This window comes from Nothobranchius furzeri, chromosome 16 (assembly GCF_043380555.1).
Source record: "Nothobranchius furzeri strain GRZ-AD chromosome 16, NfurGRZ-RIMD1, whole genome shotgun sequence".
Classification (NCBI taxonomy): Eukaryota; Metazoa; Chordata; class Actinopteri; order Cyprinodontiformes; family Nothobranchiidae; genus Nothobranchius; species Nothobranchius furzeri.
This window is the reverse complement of record NC_091756.1, coordinates 60,063,138-60,090,541: the sequence shown is the minus strand read 5'-3', so window position 1 is coordinate 60,090,541 and position 27,404 is coordinate 60,063,138. Positions and strand designations below refer to the sequence as shown.

The following is a 27,404-nucleotide window of genomic DNA, read 5'->3' as shown; positions in this document are numbered from 1 at the left end:
TCCAGGTGAAGACCACACAAAGAAAACAGATTCCAGTCTCCACAGAAAATATAAAACAAACAACGACTTCAGGTGAAACACTAAACCAGGTCAGCTCCTGTTTATCTACAGCCTGACACTAGAAATCACTTCAGATTTGTACTTAAGAATGAAACTGCTGCAGTCTTTAGTGATTGTTAAATAACACAACAGGACACATCTGGTTACACATGTTATTACAGAGGCATAGCATCAAACTGGCCATAACTAACCCAGAGTGCTCAGCAGAGCAGCTCCGTTTTTAAAAAAAAAAACAAAATAAAAATAAAAATAAAAACACAGTCGTGTTCTTAGCAGGAAAATAAACCTCCAGGCTGGACTTGCACAATACTTATTTCCATTTATCCCAGCTGCTAAAAAATGCAGACATTCCAAACGTGTTGTCTCCACCTTTACGTTACCCTTCAGCTCACCTTCATAGCACACGTGCAGAATCTTTCCTCGATGACAACAGAGCGCGACACTTAGCTGCACCCCCGTGCTTCACATGCTGTGGTTCACCTGTATCCCAGTCAAAGTACCAAACAAGATGATGCAGAAAATACTTCAAAAGGCATCAAAATGAGCCCTTTGCTTTGTTGCTGGTCCCATTTTTTCTCACGAGTCGACATAACCAGACACTAACCACGCAAAGCAACAATTACAATATACAAACCTCCCTTTCATTATATCCCTTAAACTGAGGTGAGTGGTACGCATATCGATACTAGAAAAAGCACAATCAGAGAAGCTGAAATACATTAATACTAATCTGGTAGTTTCATTCAGTCTCCAGTTGTTAAAGTTCAAACGTTTACTTTACACATGACACCAGAGGCCCAGCCCCCGGATAAACAGAGCTCTGCTCATTTTCCGTTCATCTCCACAGGACCACCTTTAGGTATGAGCAGGCTGATGCGGCCCGTTGTGCTCGCTGCACTCTTGATCACCTCCATCCATCTGTGGAGAGAGGACAGCAGGTACCGTTTCAGCACCATCCGACTCCAGGTCAGCCCCGCCTCATTTATCGCTCCAACAAACCTTTCAAAGGTGTACTCGCTCTCTGCTCGGAAGAAGTACACGTGCGACTTGAACTGCAGCTTGAAGACGTACTCCTTGTGGATGCCGTCCGACTCATCGGGGGTGCTGACCGTGTAGCCGAGCAGCGGGAGGCTCGCTAGAGGAAAGTCGTCCTGGAAAAGATGAACACGTCTCAGCACCTGCGCTGTAGGCGGAGCTTTAAATCTGAACGTGAGCGTGCGCTGGCCCACCTGGTGAGTCTTATAGAAGAACAGGCAGAAGTTGGTGAAAACAACCCAAAGTTTCTGCCAGCCATTGCTGTTCTTGAACTTCCTCAGGAGATAGCCGGACAGCTGGTTCTAGCAGACGGAAAGCAGAAGCTGGAATATAGAATCAGCGTTGTAGAACGTGTCGGTGCACGCTGTAACCTGCACAGGTGTTACAGAGCAGGGGCTGTCCCAGTTTCTGTCTGCCTCATGTCAACACACACACACCCTCACATGCACAACCAACACACACACCCTCACATACACAACCAACACACACCCTCACATACACAACCAACACACACCCTCACATACACAACCAACACACACCCTCACATACACAACCAACACACACACACACACCCTCACATACACAACCAACACACACACACACCCTCACATACACAACCAACACACACACCCTCACATGCACAACCAACACACACCCTCACATGCACAACCAACACACACACCCTCACATACACAACCAACACACACCCTCACATACACAACCAACACACACCCTCACATACACAACCAACACACACCCTCACATACACAACCAACACACACACACACACCCTCACATACACAACCAACACACACACCCTCACATACACAACCAACACACACCCTCACATACACAACCAACACACACACCCTCACATACACAACCAACACACACCCTCACATGCACAACCAACACACACACCCTCACATGCACAACCAACACACACCCTCACATACACAACCAACACACACCCTCACATACACAACCAACACACACACACACACCCTCACATACACAACCAACACACACCCTCACATACACAACCAACACACACACACACACCCTCACATACACAACCAACACACACCCTCACATACACAACCAACACACACCCTCACATACACAACCAACACACACCCTCACATACACAACCAACACACACACACACACCCTCACATACACAACCAACACACACACACACTCACACATACACAACCAACACACACCCTCACATGCACAACCAACACACACACCCTCACATACACAACCAACACACACCCTCACATACACAACCAACACACACACACACACCCTCACATACACAACCAACACACACCCTCACATACACAACCAACACACACACACACACCCTCACATACACAACCAACACACACCCTCACATACACAACCAACACACACCCTCACATACACAACCAACACACACACACACACCCTCACATACACAACCAACACACACCCTCACATACACAACCAACACACACACACACACCCTCACATACACAACCAACACACACACCCTCACATACACAACCAACACACACACCCTCACATACACAACCAACACACACCCTCACATACACAACCAACACACACACCCTCACATACACAACCAACACACACACCCTCACATACACAACCAACACACACCCTCACATACACAACCAACACACACACCCTCACATACACAACCAACACACACACCCTCACATACACAACCAACACACACACCCTCACATACACAACCAACACACACACCCTCACATACACAACCAACACACACACCCTCACATACACAACCAACACACACCCTCACATACACAACCAACACACACACCCTCACATACACAACCAACACACACACACACTCACACATACACAACCAACACACACCTCACATACACAACCAACACACACCTCACATATACAACCAACACACACCTCACATACACAACCAACACACACACACACCCTCACATACACAACCAACCAACACACACCCTCACATACACAACCAACCAACACACACCCTCACATACACAACCAACCAACACACACACCCTCACATACACAACCAACACACACACCCTCACATACACAACCAACACACACACCCTCACATACACAACCAACACACACACACACACTCACACATACACAACCAACACACACCTCACATACACAACCAACACACACCTCACATACACAACCAACACACACCTCACATACACAACCAACACACACACACACCCTCACATACACAACCAACCAACACACACACACACACCCTCACACACACAACCAACCAACACACACACACACTCAAAAGTATGCATGCACACACACTCACTCACATACACAACCAACACACACCCTCACATACACAACCAACACACACACACACACTCACACATACACAACCAACACACACCCTCACATACACAACCAACACACACCCTCACATACACAACCAACACACACACCCTCACATACACAACCAACACACACACACACACTCACACATACACAACCAACACACACACCCTCACATGCACAACCAACACACACACCCTCACATACACAACCAACACACACACCCTCACATACACAACCAACACACACACCCTCACATACACAACCAACACACACACACACACTCACACATACACAACCAACACACACACCCTCACATACAAAACCAACACACACACCCTCACATACACAACCAACACACACACCCTCACATACACAACCAACACACACCCTCACATACACAACCAACACACACACACCCTCACATACACAACCAACACACACACCCTCACATACACAACCAACACACACACACACACTCACACATACACAACCAACACACACCTCACATACACAACCAACACACACCTCACATACACAACCAACACACACCTCACATACACAACCAACACACACACACACCCTCACATACACAACCAACCAACACACACACACACACACACCCTCACACACACAACCAACCAACACACACACACACTCAAAAGTATGCATGCACACACACTCACTCACATACACAAACAACACACACCCTCACATACACAACCAACACACACCCTCACATACACAACCAACACACACCCTCACATACACAACCAACACACACACACACCCTCACATACACAACCAACACACACACACCCTCACATACACAACCAACACACACACACCCTCACATACACAACCAACACACACACACACACTCACACATACACAACCAACACACACACCCTCACATGCACAACCAACACACACACCCTCACATACACAACCAACACACACACCCTCACATACACAACCAACACACACACCCTCACATACACAACCAACACACACACACACACTCACACATACACAACCAACACACACACCCTCACATACACAACCAACACACACACCCTCACATACACAACCAACACACACACCCTCACATACACAACCAACACACACACCCTCACATACACAACCAACACACACACACCCTCACATACACAACCAACACACACACACACACACACACTCACACATACACAACCAACACACACCTCACATACACAACCAACACACACCTCACATACACAACCAACACACACCTCACATACACAACCAACACACACCCTCACATACACAACCAACACACACACACACACACTCACACATACACAACCAACACACACACCCTCACATACACAACCAACACACACCCTCACATACACAACCAACACACACACCCTCACATACACAACCAACACACACACCCTCACATGCACAACCAACACACACACACCCTCACATACACAACCAACACACACACACACACACACTCACACATACACAACCAACACACACCTCACATACACAACCAACACACACCTCACATACACAACCAACACACACCTCACATACACAACCAACACACACCTCACATACACAACCAACACACACCCTCACATACACAACCAACCAACACACAACCTCACATGCACACCCAACCAACACACACACACACACCCTCACACACACAACCAACCAACACACACACACACTCAAAAGTATGCATGCACACACACTCACTCACACACTCGCACGTACTCACACACAAACACACACACAACCAACACACTTGCATGCACAAACACACACATTCGCATGTGCACACACTCACATGCACGCACACACACAAGCACAACCAACACATGCACACACTCATATGTACGCACGCATGCACAATCCCTCACACACACACTCGCACGTACACGCACACACACACACACACACTCACATGCAAGCACGCACACACACACGCACAACCAACACATGCACACACTCACATTTGCTGTGTGTATTTGCTTCATGATCCCTCAAAATGCTAACTAGCAAACCCGCTATCACAAAACAAAAGCAGTGTTGCCTTAAATAGCTCTGCTCGATGAAAAATCAACGTTTTTCTTCATTTAACAGCAGGGAAGGCTGGTGTGTGATCAATTATGATCAAAAGTGGACCAAAAATTAAATAAATATTATATAATCTTGTATTCATTGTTATTTTCTTATTTAAGGGACAAACTGTTTTATTTTTAAGCCGTTTTTCCAACCATGGCACAACGGAGTGCGTTTCTGTTCCATACGCCGTCCTCGTCCTCTCATATTCGGTAAATTGGACTTCCTGCTGTACTTGCCATGAACATACTTGTCAAGTACACGAGAACGTACTAGCGTCTTTGGGTTTGAGAAACGGCCAGGGTAAACGTACTCAGAGTTTTCATGTTCCTGAGTAAAACCCGGATGTTGACTCCTGTTGGTTCACATAGCTCTTACCTTACTGCTGCATATTAAACGATGACTTCTTCTAATAGTTTAGCTGTAATTTTGTTTTTGATGATTAATAAAACACCCCGATAGTGTGCAAATGAGGTTATGGTCTTAAATGATCAGGTCTGCCAAGTTCTGTGTCCCTTTGTTCCCCAGCCCCTCCAGTTCCCACTCCAGGTTCTCCTTTTGTGTTTCATAGCGCCCTCATGTGTCCTTTGTCTGCATCTCATTTATGTGTCTCCTGTGTTCCTTTAGTCTTCTCCAGTCACCCCTCTGCAGTGTTTATAGTTTCAGCTTTTCATTTTTATTAGTCTCTTTAATATATTTTGTCCCACCGGTTTTTGTAGTTCTCCTTCCCTTTAGAGTTTCAGTTATATGGTTGCTTTTCTGTTTTTAGGTTCACTCTTAGGTCATGTTAGTTTCTTCCCTGATTAGTCATTGCTTTCACCTGGTCCTCCCCCCCCACTCCACATTCCTGCAGCTCATCTGCCTCCCATCATGCCCCAGTGTATTTAAGCCCTGTCTTTGTCTCTGTGTCTTGTCGGTCCATTGTTGTTTGTCAGTGTGAGTTGTTCTGTCAGTCTGCCCGTTCCCCTGGTGTTTTTGGATCTCCTGATCATTTCCTGATTTTTGGATGTTGGCTCCCTGCCTTTGGATTTATTTTTATTTTTGGACTCATCCTACAATAAAAGGATGTTTTTCTTCATATCCACTCCTGCCTCGTGTCATCCTGGGTTCTGCATTTTGGGTTCTAACATCCCTCTAAAACGTGACAAGGTCCCACCAGTGTTCCTCATCCCTGGACCTCTAACAGCCTGACTCAGCAACCGCTGACTCACAACTTTTACGGTTAAAAGGAGAATTATTTGTGCCTGTAAATCATCACATTCTGACCCTTTTTTTTTAGTTTAGCTTTTCAATTGATCCATACAAGCTGCTGGCTCTGGTACCTGGTTCATGCGCAGGTAATCAGTGAGAGAGAGGTTCTGGTTTCGGTACCAGCAAACATGTGTGATGGTGTTTGGCCTCTGTCCCTGACCAAGGAGGTAACGAGGAGGGAGCTCTGGCGAGACGGCCGGAGAGCCGAAGACTAAGAACGAAGAAGAGAAGGAGAAGAAAGTGTGCAGAGAACTGTTAGCATGTTAGCTCAGAGGAGGGCGGGGGAGGGGGGAACAAATCCTCCATGTCTGTAAGAGGGAAATATCATTAGTGAATGTCTCATCGCATGCTTAGATTTGTGAAAAACATACAAAAAATACAGATCACACTCCAGTCACATGAAGGAGAGAGCAGGATGCCAAGGGAAGGAAGGAGCGTTAGAGGACAGGAGGAAGAAGAGGAGGAACGTTGAGATCCAGGCTGAGGATAGCCGTCATATCACCTCTCCTTAGACGCAAGGCGTTAGGATTTTCACACGTGTGTTTGGTTATGTACAAAGGTGTGTGTGCAGGTCGCTGAGGGTGGAGGAGTACCTCCACAGCCAGGCTGTGGTCAGACATAGACACACTGGTGTTGCGGTGCCAGCACACATGCATGGTTGTGTTGGCACGGTGGTGCGTCTGCTTGTCCAGGGAGGTGTGGGAGGAGTTCATGTCATCCTCAGACTCCTGCTCCTGCTCCAGAGAAACCTCATCGGATGATCCTGGGGGAGGAGGGGGAGGGCAGGAAGTTGTGCGGAGGAGAAGGATTAACTGTACATTCCATGTACTCGTGGCTCTAGGAAGCTTGCATTTGTCAAGGAAGATAAATAAATGAATGAGCCGGCGCACGTTTCAGCACTCTGCGCGCATGAAGGGTCAGTTCTTACGATTGGAGCAGTCGCTGAGGCTGGCGTCCAGGAAGATGTTGGATTTCTCTTCAGACTTCTTTGCCAAGTCGATGGCCACATTCAGATCCTCGATCCACTTCCCCATCTCCACTTTAGAGCTGCAATTACAATGACCTCTTAGCCATGTTTGACTGATTAAATAAAAAAAAGATAAAACAGTGATTTATGTTACTGTAATACAAACTTAAAGTACATTTTGTAAAAAAATTGTTTGGAAAACAAAAATGAATAACCAAAATAACCAAATATTTCTGTATTTTCAGCCTGATTTCCAATGATAGCGCTTCAAATCCCAAAATAGCTTTGTAGTGTGTGTGTGTGTGTGTTGGTATGCACACAACACACACACACACACACACGCACACGCACACACACCAGGGGTTGCATGACTTAATTTTCTTTTAAGTCGACAGTCAAGTAATGACAATCGAGTCGACTAGTCGTTGATGACGTCATACACCTGAAGCTGGGGGGGGGGGGTCGTTAGGTTCGCTGGAGTTTTGACAATTAAAATTGCGCCCAAATCGGAAGAAAGAAAGAACTTTGTAAGTTAACATCTCTTTAAACAACGGTAGTTTCTGCTTCAGCCCTCTCCCCCCTCCCCCTGCGCAGCGGCCGCAAACTCACTGATGCGCCTGCAGCCTCTCGGAGTTCCTGCTGTTCTAAACATTAAAATAATTATTTCATTTCCTGTTCCTCACTTCTGATTACCTTCAATGGTGTCTGTTTGTTGCAACCAGCAGGTACAAAAACTAACTTGTTTTTATTTGACTATTTTTCTGTCCTGCCTGTTTATTATCTTCCTGCATCTCCTCTCAATCCTAAAGAAAAACTGCTACCTGGGTTCATATATATTCACCTTATGAGTTACCTTTGAACTGCAGTTCTAAAAGATCTACCGACCGCTAAAACAGCGGAGTGCCGCTGCTCGCCGGCCGACTACAACGGGACCGTTTTTGCTGCGGAGTTCATGCCGGAGCGGAGATAGTGGAATTTTGGGGGTGCGTCACCGGAGGACAAAACAGGTGATGCGCCTCGCTCCGCAGCAGCGAAACGCATCAGGCACAAACAGAAAACATTAAAGGAAATGAGCCGACATGAACGATCGCGTGTTTAATTTGTTTTTGAGGTGGTGACACCTGATTTGGCGGTGCTCAGGACGCAGATGTCTGGAGCGCGTCAACGATCAGAGCTTTGCATGCGCAAACTGGTTAAGATTAGGATGGGGGTGAGGGGAAGGTTAAATTGCAAGAGGGAAAAGGTCACAGTTTAGTTAAATGTCCGTTTTACCGCCGGTGTCAGTACCGACGCTCTGGCACAGCGCGTCGCCTCCGCCTCCCGACGCGCAGGGGCTCATCACCTCCTGGAGGACTGCATCTTGTCAGTCATTATCACGTGACAGCGACTAGTCGATGACAGGCATAAAAAGTCACTACAGAGCCGTGAAGTCGACTAGTCAACTAGTTCATACAACCCCTGACACACACACACACACACCACGGCTCACCTGGCAGCCACCACTATGGTCCTCTGAGCCGAGTAAATGGTGAAACAGTGAGGGACGGACCATTCATTTTCACTTTCCTCCACCTGGAAATGATGAAAGTGTGATATAGTAGGTGTTAGATAAAATAAACATTAGACAACTCTAATTTTACTTGGAAAATGATGATGGAGCATGACTGATCTCACACTGGGAAAAAATTACAGGAAGTGTGATCGTTCGAGGCAAAGCGCCTAAATGTCCGGAAGGAAACATTCGTGTTTACAGATGACTACATTTTGAGGTTAACACTGTTCAGCATGGCCACAAGAGAAAGAATGGGTGCAGTCCATTCTGTTTTACAGGTAGTGGGCTAAAGCTACATCCAAAACTTAATTTAATTGTTAATTTGACCAAACTTTAAATGAAAAAGACCCCAACATCCACCTGATACACAATGTAAACACTACTTCTTTTTATAGTTTCATCATTTAAACCATTTAAATCTGAAGGTGTCAGATGGTTTGACCTGTACACAAACTACTATGCTATGTTTTAATGTGTTACTGTGTGAATTTTATCTTACTTCAGACCATAAGACAGTATCATTTAATGTTATGGTAGTTTTGTCATTTACACCATTTTACCTCTTAAAAATGATCAATTCTTGTAAGTCAGACACATTTCAAAGAGTTCAAAAAGCAGAAATTCAGCGCAAACAATGATGTTAACAAGTAATTACATTTAAACAAAGTGATGGACGATGTTACATGCTTAAAGGATAACCGTTTACAGGATGACACACGGTCTATGTGACAAAAACATCAAAGAATCTGCAGGTTTCTGTCTCAGTTGAGCATTAAGTCATGACATGATTCAAACTAGAAGAATTGCAGCGGGAAACTCAAGGTTTCTAATTATTACTCAGCGGACTCAGCGCTGAATCATCAGCAAATGCTGGAACCACAATGCAACATAAATTACACTAAACACCAAATATTCTCCAAAAATGACCAAATATTCTTAATTACAGCCAAATAAAAACATCCCTGCACACATCACTGATCTGTGGTTGGAGAAACATACAAACAATTATGAGTTGGTCTGCGAATCGCCAGTGGCGAATGGCAAAGTTAAGTAACCAGTCAAAACTTTATGGTCCTACACTTCAGGCAACACATGCAACGACTGAGCTCAGTGCTGAAATATCTAATAATCACTGAATTTTTCTGTTTTTTTTACAAACAAGTAGCAAATCTGCTAGATGTGCTTTTAATTTTCACTACACAGCCATGGGAGAAGATGGGGTGGTGGCGCTAGGGGCTGGGCGTCTAAGCTGGCTTGGACTTACCGGAGCATCCAGCACTATGAGCTGCAGCCAGGAGTGAAACAGAAACGTAGAGTTAGGAGAACCCTTCTCTCTCAACACTTTTTACCGTTAGGATCCAGCTCACACGAGGGCCCGTACAGGACTCATTATGGTAAATGACCTGTATTTAGATTAGTCCTGCAACTCCTCAAGGTGCTTTTGCAACACAAACATTCACTGGTGGTGATGACCTACATTGCAGCTACAGCTGCCCTGGGACACACCGATGGAGGCGAGGCTGCCACACAGGCACCGCGGGTCCCTCTGACCACCAGCAGCAGCAGCAGGCAAGGAGGGTAACAAGTTTAGCCCAAGAGCACAACAACTGAATCAGCCTGAGGAGAATGCAACCCAGCAACGGTTCACATGCTGGGCCTGATAAACGTCTACAGTAGGTGGCAATAGAACCAGATCTGCAGGCTGCAATTAAACCACAGAAGAAGAAAACAGACTTCTACCCTGTGTTAAAGGTCACCAGTAACTAGAAACTGGAACCAATAATACCTAGCTGCAGAAGTAGCCCCGGCCAAACACGCCCCCCTGTTGAACTACCCCCGAGCTCAAGAACGGCGGCCCTCCCAGCAAACAACACAATTGAAAGAAAATAAATAAATAGTAATAATGTAGTTAAACAGACAGGACTCCAGGTTTAAATATGAATGTATGCATTTTTTTTGGCCACCCCCAGTGAGTTTGCTGCCTATTAGATGAGGAGTCATAAATGGTCAAATAAACAGCCTATTGTTACGTTTATTTTGGCCAAAAGGCTTGCATGTAGCCCATTAAAAATTATATTAAAAAAATTTGCGTTCATGACGTCTTCCCCCACTGCCAATAATGCTTAATTTTATATAAAAGTGTTTCAGAAAAAACTCACGAATGCGCCATCTATCAAACTATGTCTTAAACGTTCAAATTTATGTACAAAATTTTCGCAAGTTGTAAAAACATAAATCTGTCTTTACCTGAACCGTCATTTCCATCTGTTGCAACACGCATGCGAGTTCTCGTCTTCGTACGTGCACGCGTGTTTTGTACATAGGGGCGCGTTTGGCCGGGGCTGCGTCTGCAGCTAGACCTTACTCACTAGAACAGAACATGAAAGGTGAAGCTAAAGGGATCGAGGGCCCCCTAGTGGCTGGTTCTAGAACATGTATTAAGCCCCGCCCCCTTCCTTGTAAACAAATGGTAAAATGGTAAATGGCCTGTATTTGATATAGTGCCTTCTAGAGTCCTGGAACCCCCCAAGGCACTTTACAACACAATCAGTCATTCACCCATTCACACACACATTCACATACTGGTGGTGATGAGCTACGATGTAGCCACAGCTGCCCTGGGGCGCACTGACAGAGGCGAGGCTGCCGAGCACTGGCGCCACCGGTCCCTCCGACCACCACCAGCAGGCAAGGTGGGTTAATTGTCTTGCCCAAGGACACAACGACAGCGACAAACTGAGCGGGGCTCGAACCTGCAACCTTCCGATTGCAAGGCGAGCACTTAACTCCTGTGCCACCGTCGCCCCTAGTGGGACATTAATCTTGTTTTTACATAAAAAAAATAACTTTTTCCAAGATACTGGCTCTTGATTCACAAAGCTCTCACCTTGCTGCTGAATGTTCAAATATTATTGTATCTAAGACATTTGACTGTTATTAGTTATTTGGGGCTTTCAAAATAAAACCCCCGTGATTGTGAGTTTAGCTTTCAGCCCCACGTGCAGAACAACATGGTAGCCTGTAAAACCTGTTGGTGGTGATGTTTCAACTTTTTTCATCCTGTTTGAACATAACCACTTAACGCAACACGAGACAAAAGTAGAGACTTCCAGCTTTTAGACTCACAATCATCCCATGAAGAGGCAGCTGTCCATGCACTTTGAACTGATTGGTGGCCGTTACACCTTTGCTGGTGTAGAGCAGCATGTCTGAGAACTGGAACGACATTCACAGAAAGGCTGAAATCCACTTGGGCAATGATATTTATCTCATTTGTAGGTTGAGGCTGTCGTAGTTTTGCACCAACCAGGAAAAACATCCTCTGCTGCAGCCCCTTCTTGGTCAGCTTGAACAGACACCCCTCTCTGATGAACTCCTAAAAGCAGAGAGTGTCTGTCAGAAACAGGAAGTCAGTTTAAAGGTTGGTTTATGCTTGACGCGTCCGCGAGGTCCGCATGGCTCCGTGCGGAAAAGTTGCGTCATTTTGCGTCATTTTAACAACCACGCCCCTCCACCGCGCCTCCGCACGGCCCAAAATTTCCGCAACGCGCACCTAGGAAAATTTTTAACCATGCGGACGGTCGGACGCGGAAAAACATGGCGGACCGGCAAGAACTAGTAAGACAGAGGTTCGTAAATACAGACATTTGTATGATTCAGCTCTCAGAGAGCACTGTGATCAACATGTTGTTAATAATTCTTGGGGAGAAATAGCTCGCACTGTCGGAAAAGACGAGGACGCTGTTAAAAATGCTGGAATGCCGTGTTGTAAACAGTCATTTTTACTTCTGCTATGGTGTAGTGTTGGATGCATGCCGTAGAGCTCCATGCTGCCCCCTACAGTTTGGGAGAATATTGGCTCACCGCAGAGACGAGCCGCACGAACCATAAACGCTGCGAGTTGTGAAGCGCGTTCCATCCGCGAGCCGCATCACCAAGCGGAAAGTGAATGCGTCAAGCATAAACCAAGTTTTAGCCTGCCTCTCCTCTCCACGTGTCCTGGGCTCTGTGACGGTGCACTCACCCTGCCTGGAGCTGTTAAGTTCTCAATCCCAATCAGGTCCCTCTGCAGCTCTGTCAGCTTCTGGAAGTTTTCCAGGCGTATAAGACTGCTCTGAAGCTGTGTGACTGTTTCTGCCACTTCCTTCAGAGCCTCTGAGAGCAAAGATCAGAAAGGAGATGAACTTTTACATCACTTCTTTCCACTAGGACACACTCACAACATAGTAAGACACACTGAGTCTTGAGTGTGTGTATCATGATGAACAAAAACAAAGTCTAGAACTGCTGTCTGTTCAAATGATCCTTGTATGTAACACCACTCCTTTGCCTGCAGGAGATCTAATGAAAGCTGTAGGGTGTAGTAGACCAGTTACAGTTAGGCCTAACTGCTACTTATACATTCAAAACTTTACAATTATACAGGACTTAAAACATCCGTTTGGAAAAGGAAGTCCCTCCTGTAGCTTGTTTCTTCTAGTGACGTCCTCAGCTGACGCTTGAAACTATAGTCCTAAACTGTGATCCTGATCATTCTCAAACACATGAAGACATCAGTTTTCTCTGATTTATATTTGACAATGACAAATCTGATAATGACAAAAACAACAGCTGATTATCTTTACAACTACAGTATAAAACCGAATTTTTACATTTCATAAAAGTCAAGAGAAAACATATATTTTAAATTCCTGCAACAACTGGAGATCAGAACTCTTGAAGCCTTTCATTTGCCCAGTTTTGAGAAAAAGTGTTTGCCCCCTTACTTAGTCACTTGACCTGTCACGTAAACGTTTCTGATCAGTAAACAAATGTTAATATTAGGGATGAGCGAGTACACCACTATCTGTATCTGTATCTGTACTCGGAATGGGCGTGGCATAACCCGGAAGTGGGCGTGATTTTACCGGAAGTGGGTGTGGTTTACATCAATATATTATTTTAAGTCTGAAAATGATAAGGAATGATCAGAAGTTGATATGTGTATTGTTTATTTGAAAACTATTTACAGAGCAGCCTCAGAATTGAGATTAAATATTTTTTATCACAATAGTAAAGAAACTATTACAGAACAAGTGTTTCAATAAAACCAGAACATTACTATTTAAGTGCATGGATTAATACATCTGAACTCATGCAGTAGGAACTAGGAAATATGAAATGCTAGAACCAGACACAACTTTATATATATTTTTTAATTTTAATTTGATTAAACTGATTTTTTTCTTAACGTTCTTGGCATTTTGCCCCACACAAAGTTAAACAAAACAATGTTGATTGAGGTGTGTGTGTATGTGTGTGTGTGTGTGTCAGAGAGATAGAGAGGGTGAGAGGGAGAGAGAGGGAGTAAAAAAATAAATAAAAAACCCGACCGGAGCGGAGGTAGTGAGTGACTGATGCAGCACGTCAGCTCTGTCTTGTCAAATGCACCATGTAAGTTACGAAAAAAGTAACTTTAAATATTCAACCGAAAAAGAGGCGAGCTGAAGAAAACCTGGGGAAAACTGAAGAAACGTGAGCAACAGTGAAGCAGTCACAGCGAGATCCGTTACTGTCTGTGTGTGTGCGTGGATGAGCCGGACGGACTGCGCTCCCGGCCGGCTAGAGAGTTTTGTGTGTAGGGAGGGGCGGGCGCTCTGTGTGACTGGCCAATCACAGAGCGTGAAGACAGTCAGTTGCCCAATGAGGATTTTCCTTCAGCACGATTACAGATATTTACGAGTTTTACTCGTCTCATGCTCGTATTCGTCAAAAATGCTTTATCCGTACCGGATACTCATCTGAAACGAGTATCCGGCTCATCCCTAGTTAATATCAAACAAAATGCTCTTTTAAAATTATTTCATTTAACAAAGAAAAATGGATCCGAACCAACCCTGTCCCTGTCTGAAAAGTAACTGATCCCAAAATGTAAAGACTAAGTTCACTTTTATTTTTCAATACATCTGCAGTGGTCTCTGGTATAAATGCTGTGGGCCGATCTCAGAGGGAAAAAAGCTCTGGCGCTTTTGTTTCAGGGAGTAGAAGTTAAGAGCAGAGAATAGGGGAGCAGAAGATGGAAGGACTCTTATTTTCTGATATTCACACATCTCTCCTCTGATTGGCTAACAGAAATGCAACTCTACCACTGACTTAAATAGACGATGTGTAGTTTTTACTGTAATTCTCTGGAAATATCCACAGAAATGTTGTTGAAAATGACTAAAATGATGACCAGTTGTTAAAAAATATTAGCGGTGTTGTAGCATCACATATAACCCTGAAAATCGGGTCTACAATACATGGAAGTGGGCGACGCCATATTCTATGCAATGTCTCATTCTACGGGAGCCCGTGAGGACATAAAGCATGTACTGATTTTTAACAAACAGTTACAAAACTTGCACCACTTATAAACGTCGTTGTTTTACACATTTACATCTTCAGTTGTTGCCATTGATGAAAGGGAGTCTGATGCGCTTGTCATTTTGCTGGAGGTTGTTCTCCCAGGGATTTTTGACCCTAATGACCATCCATTGGTAAGGTCTTACTCAAACACAAGCATACAGTTTGCCTGCAATGATTTAAGTATGCACTGCCCCTTATTGCCAGTGAAAATATGCATGGTCAGGGGTCGGCAACCGCGGCTCTGGAGCCGCATGCGGCTCTTCCATCCATCTGATGCGGCTCTCTGTGTTTGTAAAATAATGATTGGATATCTAAATAAAATGCTTTATATTTTACTGCATTAATTTTACACCTGTATGCCAATTCTAAATGTAAAGATTGTCTGCGTAAACCTGAACAGGTCCAACCCGGCCTTACTGTGAGACCGGGTTGACGCGTCACGCTTGTGCGTAATCATATCGGCGCTTCCTGAGCTGAAGAGGATGTGAGATTCTGGGATTCTCCTCAGACGGCTCCTGGATGTGTCGCCACATTGGAGACAGGAACAAGCGCTATTCAGCCAAAGTTTCATAATCAGGGAACATTTTCTAAGTGACAAGTCTCGCTTCAGTGGGAGGAATCTTCCTGCAGGCGCTCTGGTTCTGCGACGCGCTCCAAGCCCCTCTCCACATCTTCAGCTCGCTGTGGACCGTACGTACATGCTGACAGCGAGCTGCGCTGAGCAGTGTCCAGCTCAGATGTTCAGATGGGAATCTTTTCTTGAGTGATTTAGCTACATCTGCGATGTGCGTAGAATAAAATGTCAGTTCGTGTGCATGCGTCGGGGTAATTCTTTCTATTCTTTATCCGTCAAAAGAAACGGTCAAATACGGGAACTGTCCGGTCAACACAAGCCCTGCTTTTAACTGTTCTGTTTTCTTGTGAAAATTGTTGCAAAGAGATATAATTTAACTTGATTAACACCAGAGCCAGGCGCACTGCACCGTTATCTCCGTCACAACTTCTGGATCCACTTTATATAAATCGTTTTATTGATTATCGTCTTATGAAAGATAACTCTGACGTACACGAGCGACCGGTACCGGCTGCTGTCACCTGTTGTGATTGGTTAAAGCAGCTCTCTGCTGTCTGAGGGTAGGCCCCGCCCACAACGCCGCGGCTGCTGTGGCTCCCAGTGTCTTCTTTACTGTGGGAAACGGGTAATAATGGCTCTTTGATGGGAACAGGTTGCCGACCCCTGCTCTAAATCGTTCTGCAACTTTGATGTTTCATCTCCACAAATAACTCAAGCCTGAAGGAGTCCTGCTGTGTGGTGGAGTTACTAATGCTAACAGTTAGCTTCTACTAGTCGAGATGTTCTACGCCGTTTCCTGGACTCTAAACCATCACACCCTTTCCCGTCGTGAGCCATGGCGGGTGAGTCCATGAATGCTAATTTGACATCATGAGGTGCAATCGTCACTGGCTTTTCCATATGGTTAATCACAGCTGATGATACAGAGGCAGGTTGGTTCCTTTATTAATTTGGATCCATGTGTCAAAACAGGTTGTCTGATATTGAAATTATTTGTTGATCTGAAACATTTTAATGTGACAAAAAGGGTAAAAACCAATAAACACTTTCTTACAGCAGAGTGCATGAAAGAGGTTATAGTGATTTCTAACTGGAAGCCATGAAAACACTCACCTTTGCAGTCGTCGTAATCATGGTGCATGGGAGAATAATGTTTGCAAAGTCTCTCCAGGATGAGCTTGTAGTGCATGAGACGCTGGATGGGCTTGAGCAGGAACGTGTTGAGGGGCAGGTAGCACACCTTCTGGAGTTCAAACTCTTTGTAGACCGTCTCCAGCTTCTTCAGCCGCTTGGAGGCCTTCTCCAGCTCTGTTAGAACCTCATCGTGCTTCTGCAGATAGCTGGTGAACTCCTCAGAACAAAACCAAACACAAAGCAGCATGTTAGTCTAAAACATAGAACTGGATGATTAATTTAAAGGCCCCATGTGTGAAATCCATTGAAATCAGGATGAAAAAATGCAACTCTTTATCGCCATGCAGTTCCTGTGTAGCCTAACCCACACAACGCTTAAAACAAGCTGCTCGACCTCTTTAAAAAAGCATTTATAATTATTGTCTAATGAGCTTTGAAAGAAAAGCGTCTGGACTTCTTTGAGTTGCTTGAAGACGTTTCACCTCTCATCCGAGAGGCTTCTTCACTTCTAAGGTCAAATGGTGGAGAGTCCCAGATTTAAACCCAGTGGGAGTTTCCCCCCGAAGAGGGAACAAAAGACCCCCTGATGATCTTCTACATAAACACATGAGCCAAGGTGTGAGGGTGGGTGTGGGTCCTATTCAGCCAGAGTTTCGGGTGAGCTCATGTGTTTATGTAGAAGATCATCAGGGGGTCTTTTGTTCCCTCTTCGGGGGGAAACTCCCACTGGGTTTAAATCTGGGACTCTCCACCATTTGACCTTAGAAGTGAAGAAGCCTCTCGGATGAGAGGTGAAACATCTTCAAGCAACTCAAAGAAGTCCAGACGCTTTTCTTTCAAAGCTCCTTAGACTACAATGATCTGGATGACTGAGAACCTTCACAGACACATTTATAATTATGACTGTTCTATTGACCTATCAGTTCTGAAGGAAGCAAGCTAGTTCTGTTAGATCTTGAAGCGGTCACGATTCACACACGGAGGAGGGGTGACGTCAGCCGGGAGGTCAGGTGTTGTGAGAAATTGTGTTCCCCTGAAATATTCTGTCCCCCCGTGTCGGGAGATCGCACTTATGGCTATTTTCACAACATTTGTGATAAAACTTTTACGGTAAAATGATGTAATGTAATAATGTTATGCTTGGGATTTTTTTATCTGTAGTTCCTCCTAAAAACAATAAAAAAGATACAGTAAAAACATTCTTGTTCACTCTTTAGCAGCACGTTTATTTATCATTTTTGAAAGTTATGTAAAAAGATGTAATCTCACTCAGTTTAACCATCTTTTATTTCAGGCAGTTTAGTCTTCATAATGGACAAGAAGTTCTGTGGATTTGGAAATATTTGCTCTTGACTGCCTAAGGGAAACAGAATATTTCAGGGGAACATAATTTCCCACAACACCCGTTTCACGTGGATCACAGCACCTCGATGTAAACAAACTGGCTGCCGCTACCAGCTTGTATGGATAAGGAGCGATCACTGGCTGATCGTTAACTACGGCTGGTGAAGGAGTGTTGGTGAGCCGGGGACACGCTAGAGATCAAGTAAACAATGCCGACTTATCAGCTAATCGTGGCTCACAGCTGGCGTGGTGGAGATCGGCGTCAGGAGCTACCGAGCTACTAGTTAGCCGTGGCTAGAGCCGGGGAGATGCTGTGTATGCTGTGCGTAAACTCCCACCGATTACCAGCCAAAGGAGACCAACGTCTAAAGGTAACGTTTGAGATGAAGCCCTCTGTGTCGGAGCGTCTCAGCAACGCGTGGACAACTACATCGCCGTTAGTAAAGTGTTGTGGAGATAAAGTAAACAATGCTGACTTAGCCACTGGCTAGAGGACGAGCATGTTGGGCGAGACGGCAGGCTGCGGGAAGAGAGGAGACTTGAGTAGAAGTACTTTGGAACGGACACGTTGGGACCGGGTCGGGAGTTCTGGTACTGACTCGTTGGGACCGGGTCGGGAGTTCTGCTACTAGGAAAAGACAGATGAACAACATGAGATGAGTTTGGGAGTCAGAGACACTAATCGGAGGCTGGCGTCCAGCTAATAGCGGGGCGGGGGGGTCGTCTGAACATATGCGGCTTCCTTGTGTTGGACATGATGAGGAGCTGACAAATTTTATGTCTTTTAATTTAATTGTTTATTATTCAAACTAACGGAACGGTGTAGCTATTCTTTTCTATTTCTTAGTTGAATTAGCAGACTCCATGCTTCCAGGGCACACTGCTGCCCTCTGCTGGTTCTTTCAGGTTACAGTCATTGTCCAAACGGGTACCGTGGAGCTCGTATGTCCCTAAACAGCTACTGTATTTTAAGATGGTGGATGACCATGGAGCCTCCGCCACAGTTTATGTAAATAAAAATGCATAATTTCAAGTTGAGAGGAATATTTAGAATTGATGTTGGTGAGAAATATTAGAGAAAAAGGACAAGTTTGTGAACTGGAAACACAGGATTTGATAGTAAACAGGTAAAAAATACCACACAGTGTTCCTTTGAGAGCTTGAACGGTATTTTTACCTTAAGAGCACACATGTTCTTCAGCATCACATCACCGATCCTCTGGTGATCACCTTTGGCGTGAGCATTGGAGCGCCCCTCCCTGTGAAAACACACACATTTATAGATTTCATTAACGGTGTCTCTTCAGCAGTTAGGTTCATGTAACTGGATCAGACAGAAAGGACCTGGGAAGAACCCACCAGAGAGCCAGCCTCTGGTCCAGCTCCTTCAGGAAGCCTCTGTGGAACTCGTAGATGGGGTCGATGTTGGAGAAGAGGAGGGTCATCAGGCCCGTGGGCATGGCGTTTTCTTTGATCACAGCGCTACGGAACCACTAGAAGAGCAAAAGGACAAAGTTGCTTATTTTTTCTATAGTAAATAAAAGTGTACAGTCTGTGATCATGAAAGGTAAACTGGTGATGGTATACACATACGCACCATCACTGGTCTGCTAAAAAATCACAGTTCAGTCAAAACATCAACACACACTGTATTTATAACATGATATGGTAAATGGCCTGCTTTTGATATGGCGCCTTCTAGATTTCTAGAACCCTCCAAGGTGCTTTACAACACAATTAGACATTCACCCATTCACACACATTCACACGCTGGGGATGAGCTACGATGTAGCCACAGCTGGCCTGGGGCGCACTGACAGAGGTGTATGACGCGGTATGGGGGCCAAAATTAAGACTTCTGCCCAGCAGCAGGAGGCTATATCAATTCCGAAGCCAACTACTGATCTGACTAATGATAAGCTGGCGCCGGTAACTGAGAGGCTGGCGCTGCTTACTGAGGAATAGCACCTTTACCGGCGTTATTACTAGATACGCTAGGGACTAGCAGCCCTCGGCTGGTCATTGACTGGTTCAAACACTCCCTCTGCTGTCTATTAGCATGGATAGGCTAGCGTTAGCCTGGATGGGCTTGTGTTAGCATTGGAGAGGCTAGCCATTAGCATACCTAGGCATGCCACTAGCTGGATTTCCTACCCCCTTGATGGACCATTAGCATGGATAGGCTAGCGTTAGCCTGGACGGGCTGGTGTTAGCATTGGAGAGGCTAGCCATTAGCGTGCCTAGGCTGGCCACTAGCTGACTAATGACTCTCCGAGTCATGCTAATGGCTAGCCTCTCCGATGCTAATGCCAGCCTATCCATGCTAATGGTCTGTCAAGGGGATAGGAAATCCAGCTAGTGGCCAGCCTAGGCACGCTAATGGCTAGCTTCTCCATTGCTAACACCAGCCCGTCCAGGCTAACGCTAGCCTATCCATGCTAATGGTCCGTCAAGGGGGTAGGAAATCCAGCTAGTGGCATGCCAAGGCATGCTAATGGCTAGCCTCTCCAATGCTAACACAAGCCCATCCAGGCTAACGCTAGCCTATCCATGCTAATAGACAGCAGCGGGAGTGTTTGAACCAGTCAATGACCAGCCGAGGGCTGCTAGTCCCTAGCGTATCTAGTAATAACGCCGGTAAAGGTGCTATTCCTCAGTAAGCAGCGCCAGCCTCTCAGTTACCAGCGCCAGCTTATCATTAGTCAGATCAGTAGTTGGCTTCGGAATTGATATAGCCTCCTGCTGCTGGGCAGAAGTCTTAATTTTGGCCCCCATACCGCGCCATAGAGGTGAGGCTGCCGAGCACTGGCGCTACCGGCCCCTCCGACCACCACCAGCAGGCAAAGGGGGTTAAGAGTCTTTCCCAAGGACACACAAGAAATGGAAACCTAACAAAGGCCGACTTGAGTTTGAGAACTATCTGGATTTCTGTGTTTCCAGTCCTGCTGATGTAGATTTAGAAGTTCTGCATTAACCTGCTCCAGCTTGCCTGCGGTTTGTTTTTCCATATTTTTGGAAAAGGCCTCTTTCGATTTCTTAAGCCTCTGCAGCTTGTTTTGTTTTGTTTCTGGTTAGCGGCCACGGCCTTCTTACTCTCCTCAAACCAGGTCAGGCAATTCTCTGCCGGAAGCCACGATCGAGCCTGAAGCCTTCTGACTGCTGGACAACCTGCTCTACCTCCTGAGCTACTGCGGTCCCAAATGGAGGCCGTGTGCTCTACGTTTTAGACGTTTAGCTACAAATACTCTGGATTTAGGTTCTGCCTACATGTTTTAGCTTGAAGGAGAAAAATCAACTCATGTGTCTAAAACCTGTTCATGTTCTAAGTGGAAAGTCTTTTCAAATCTTTCTGTCATTCTAGAGTAAATGCTGGATCCAAAGGACATGTTTGCTAAGACAAGTCCAACGAGGCAGCCCTTAATCATCATTATAAAACCTATTTTCTACTCTTCTAACACAGAAAGCTCCCAGAGACGTGCTGTTTAGACTCACCACAGTGATGACCTCCAGGTCCTTCAGGTACGTTCGTTCTGTGGTCAAAATCTCTTTGGCAATGAAGTAGGCCTTGTCGATGGGGTATCGCTGAGGAAACAAAATAACATCACTTAAAAGCAAAACGCTGTTTTTCAAAGGAACCGCATCCACTTCTGTGACTTGTGTGTGCTGTAAGGGGGTTGGAAGGGTGGCGAGCCAGCAGTGTACCTTCCTCCTGCCCTCCTCCTCCTCTTCCAACCTGGCAGTGCTGCCCACCTCACTCGGGACGGGGCTCTGCAGGGGCGACGGGGCCTGGCTGGGCAGGCTCAGGGTGGACATCTGGAAGGAGGGAGACAGGCAGAGGGGACCCTTGGACGTGAGGGGTGACAGCTGAGGATTGTCCAACACCGAATCTACAAAAACAAGAAAAGTTGGAATCAAAACCTGCAAATAAGTGCTTAAATTACTCAGTTGGAACCAGGCAGAGTGAAGAGCTCTCCACCCGAACACGAGTGTTTTACGTGGGTGGTTTCAGCAAATTCTAACTGAATATTGAAAAAACTGTTTAGGCTCACGCCCCTTTTGTGTTCTTCCCCACAACTTTTTCAGAAGCTGAATCAAACACACACGTGGAGCTCTTCTTTCATTTGCTGCCACACCAAACACAAGTAATGGTTCCCGCACCTTTTTCTCCCCACCATTGTCTCTAAATCCCTCTAAGAGGAGAAGTGCTAGGAGTTAGCTTCTCACACAACAAAACACGGCCGTCTCTGCACCGGGCCACGGATCAGCACAGCTGCCCATTCACTTTCAAAAGAAGGAAAAAAAGGGTGGGTGGGGGAAGACCGAACAGGAAAAAAAAGGAAAACAACTCGCAGCTCGACCCGGAAATAATTGAGAAAACTCATCAGGAATGTGGCTGGTCTGGAAGGCAAACAGGTTGTTGATCTGAAACAGCCCACGCGCCGGGGGGGGGGTCCTCAGTGGGGGTGGGGGGTGGAATGATTTAGCTCAAGGCTTGTGTAAACATGGAGATCACACATACACACACACACACACACGCGCGCACACGGGCTGAGGAATCTAGTACAAATCCAGCCCAGCCCCCCAACTACCAGGAGTTTAAAGCATCAACTCACACACACACACACACACACACACATACACACACACACACACACACACACACACACACACACACACACACACACACACACACACACACACACACACACACACACACACACACACAGGCTGAGGAATCTAGTACAAATCCAGCCCAGCCCCCCCAACTACCAGGAGTTTAAAGCACCAACTACCGGGACCAGACGGGTGTCTATCGGGCGGATGGCGCGGCGTTCTTCTGTGATGTTGTTAGAACGAGTTACAAGAACATCGCGTAACTTAATCAGATAAAAAGTGGATGATAAAGATGAAGAGGATCGGATGTCTTCCTGCAGGAATTCACTGTAATATTAAAAACAACACACACTCACGCAAACACACACACACTTGGAGATTCTTTCCTCTGAAATGAGGTCATTTTTTTCATTTTAGGGTCTAAGTCGTCTAACCGCCGTCTAAAACCACAGGAACCTCTTTTGATGTACGTCTGCACCTCCCAAAAGAATTTTAACTCTGACATTCATGGTACCCAAAAGTGATTCCTTTATTCTTGAGTCAGACATACAAAACATTAAGTACAGGTTGTTTATAACTAGTATATTATATTTGTATGTACACATGTTCAGGCGTCGGTGCCTATAAGTGCAGCTATTGTTATTAACTCTCAGCCCGTTGGTGGGGACATCTTAGTTGTGAGAATAAAACGGGAACAATAAAATAAAATCCATAAAAGACAAACCCTTTCCTGGAATTAGCTAGCTCAACACGTTTCACAGCACCTGAACCCAAATAAAGGTCATCCTGAAAAATGACAATGAGAAAACATGAGCATCCAGCCACAGATCCTGTTCGGCGTTTCCCCGTCTCACAGCTGATGTTGGGTGTAACTGAACTAAACCCACGTCACTGTTCTCAGGTCCTACGCCGTAAAGTCTCCGTCTCGCTGGGCTGAAACTGCCAGCGCCTAGCCGGAGACAATAAGCGGTGTGGGAAAACCACAGTTTTCAGTTCAAATGGAGAATCTGTGAATATGTTTAAAGTTTTGGGAGAATCCCTCGTGAGAACTGTTCACAGAGATGGTTCCGATCTTTAGAAGCGGGCTATGAACGGCTAATATCTTACCTGTTGCAGACGGCCCTTTGTAAGGCCTCAGCTGTGAGAAATACAGATTAGTTCTGATCAAACTGTCACACTGGCGTCAGCAATGGGTCTAAAAAAATTCTCTGCCCAGCAGATCATAGAAAAGCCACTGGAACTTACAATCTGAGATTAATCTAACATTTAACAGGTAGAATTATTATAAAATATAAAGTATTATATATTTAACGTAGCTGCAAATAACCACAGCACTCCGCTGTAATCTGAGATTAATGATAAATATACTAAAAGAAAAAAGTATGGATGGATGAACTGCTCTGAAGAAGATGGCAGAAACCCTGAGAGGCTCCACAGACGAGCCGCTGAGCTCACCTGTCTGGTTAGAGCTGGTGTGTTTTTGTAAAGGAGGCTGTGGGTTAGGGTTATCTACAGCAGGTAAGATGTCGATCACTCATTACCACACCTCAGGGAAACTCCCAAAGGTCTGAACAACTCCGAGTGCTAAAAACCCAGACAATACTCAGAAATCTGACTTCAGGTCCAAACATCAAGTCTTGAACAACGAATTTTCCATCGAAGATAACGTCAGATTCTCATGAATAAATGTCGATGTCAAAATCCTGGGAGAAATGTTACTAGACGTACTGAAAAGTCCTGATTTACTAAAGGCCGAGGGAGCTGAACAGAATTGTTTATGTTGTTTTAATAGTGAGAATTTTTTTTTAAAAAGTGCAAAAGACTCATCGACTCGTACGTATCCTCATTTTTCTGCCAACGTTAAACGCAGAAAATGGAGCCGCTTTAACAGGAGCATGTCACCACCACCTACAAGAAGATGTGGAGGTCCTCTGATGTTTCAAAGGCGCACTATTTTATCATCCTTACTTATTAAAGAGCAAGTCACCCCCAAATCAGCTTTTTTCCCCTGATAAACTATACAAATGTGTGTCTAATCGTGCTGCAGACACGTGCAGTCAATAGTTTTGCACTTTAGTGCATTTTAGTTAAAATTTAAATTTTCTGCCTAAAACTGTCAGTGTTGCGCCGTTGTCAGGTAAAAACTCTATACTGCAGTTGAATTTAAATCTGCCATCGCTATTGGCTGAGAGGGATGCTATGATGTAAACTGGTACATTATGATGTCACAATGCCGGTGTGAGCCTGTGTGTGTATTTGTTAGTGGCCCCGCCCTCTCGGTCTGCCAGGCAACAGCATTTGTTGCATTTTTTAAACATGAAGAGGGAGTGAAGTAAGTTTCTTGTAGGGGTGACTTGCTCTTTAATAAGCTGTATGCTGTCATTAACCTTTTAGATAAATACAGGCGATGCATGCGTTTAGTTTAATGTGGTGTTAAACAAAGCAACAGCTCACAAATGATTTACAGTCTGATTTATTCATTCCACACAAAGCATAAATGTTAAATTGGTGTTTTTTTTTTGTTTTGTTTTTTTCAGATATTTTAAACCACTTTCAGGCTGCGGTTGTTGTTGCAACCATCTCCTTCTGCCAGCAGATGTCAGTGAAGCACAGAGGTTAAAACAAATAGGTGTTTTTGCTGTTTTTGAATGAAATTCAGACATCTATCGGTTTCATTTTAACCCTGAGATAACAGATGTTTGACCACGCACCGGCTAGCACCTGAAACATCCTAGAAGTGCAGACACAAAAGACCGTGACATGATTGGACGATTAGACTGCATCTGGCTAAGGCTTTTCCAAGTTATGAAATGAGTGTGATGTGTAACTGAAAATCATCACGAAAGCTGTAGTGTTAAATGTTTCCTTTGCTATCATTAGATTGATGAAAATAAAGAAGTTTTAGTTAAAAGATGGATAAAGAGGATTTCCTGTTCATATAGAGATAGTAATGTGTATATTGCTGTTAAAATGATGTAGAAAAATATAAAAACCTTTGGAGTACAGCAATCCCTCGCTACTTCGCGGTTCGTTCATCGCGGATTCGCTGCTTCGCGGATTTTTTCTTTGGAGCATTTTTCAGGGGGAATTCGCAGATTCGCGGTATTTTTCACTGATTCGCTGTATTTTTCTATGCGAAATATCAAGAAATTCTTGTTTTTTTAAATCAATTTCATCATAAAATTGCACTTTTTGTAATAAAACTAAAAAAAAAACAAGTAAAAAAAATGTTTTCTTGAGTTTTACCCACAAAAAGAGAATGTGATCATACGATAATTCAATAGGGAGCGTGGTTTCACAGTGATAGCGTCGGTGAAACGCCGGCTGATCTAGGAAACCCCCGAGCGTTCGAGCGTCAACGAAGTGACACGGAAATGCCGGGCTTTCCAGAAGTAAGTAAGATAACTTACTATGAGCTGATAGTTCGTTGGATTGATCGGTAGGTTGGAAACTCTGATCATGAATCTGAAGAAACGATGACTGAGTGGTGAGCTGGAAAGGCGACTTCCGTTTATAGCCGCGGTTTGTGACGTAGGTGCGACGTGGAGGGAATCCCCGCGAGGGGCATGCTGGGAGTCCCTACTTCGCGGATTTTCACCTATCGTGGCCAGGTCTGGAACGCATCTACCGCGATAAACGAGGGATTACTGTAAACGAGTTCCTTTTCACGTCTGGGATCATCTGAGCGTGTGCTGTACGTCTTCTCTCTGCAGACTACACGTCGTAGGTGAGAAGGCTGAAACGGGACAGGAAGGTGTCGCTCAAGAACGTCGCAAAAGCAACGGCCCAAGCTTTTAAACTCGACTGTCCCGCCTGCAGAAGGACAGCTGCGAAGTGAAACCGCTAAAGAGTGACGACATCGAAACGTCTCGCACGCCACCGTGATCTCTGTAAGCATCTTCATCTTAAAAGCTTTTGATTTTCATTAAAGTAGTGATTGGAACGGATCTACACTGCAAAGTGCTTCTTTCTGTAAG

At 45.1% G+C, this 27,404-nt stretch overlaps 1 protein-coding gene across 7 annotated transcripts in view; it reads right to left on the bottom strand.

Moving 5' to 3' along the window:
• Positions 1–656: 656 nt before the first annotated feature.
• The window catches only part of farp2 (FERM, RhoGEF and pleckstrin domain protein 2), a 68,559-nt gene continuing 41,811 nt past the window's right edge, over positions 657–27,404 (bottom strand). Inside the window, exons 14-28 of one of the 7 annotated variants that reach the window (XM_070545878.1) lie at positions 22,516–22,700; positions 22,306–22,395; positions 20,173–20,306; positions 19,991–20,072; positions 17,449–17,686; positions 13,399–13,529; positions 12,682–12,750; positions 12,501–12,590; positions 10,639–10,659; positions 9,312–9,394; positions 7,784–7,902; positions 7,449–7,618; positions 1,290–1,397; positions 1,060–1,211; positions 657–978 (exon numbers count right to left, since the gene is read on the bottom strand). In XM_070545878.1, coding sequence (XP_070401979.1) covers positions 885–978; positions 1,060–1,211; positions 1,290–1,397; positions 7,449–7,618; positions 7,784–7,902; positions 9,312–9,394; positions 10,639–10,659; positions 12,501–12,590; positions 12,682–12,750; positions 13,399–13,529; positions 17,449–17,686; positions 19,991–20,072; positions 20,173–20,306; positions 22,306–22,395; positions 22,516–22,700 — 1,766 coding nt within the window. In that variant the 3' untranslated portion in view covers positions 657–884. Of the gene's footprint in view, positions 979–1,059; positions 1,212–1,289; positions 1,398–6,926; positions 7,067–7,448; positions 7,619–7,783; positions 7,903–9,311; positions 9,395–10,638; positions 10,660–12,500; positions 12,591–12,681; positions 12,751–13,398; positions 13,530–17,448; positions 17,687–19,990; positions 20,073–20,172; positions 20,307–22,305; positions 22,396–22,515; positions 22,701–27,404 lie in introns of those variants that run through there. The other 6 variants (XM_070545881.1, XM_070545879.1, XM_070545882.1 and 3 more) reach the window with 6 other exon arrangements.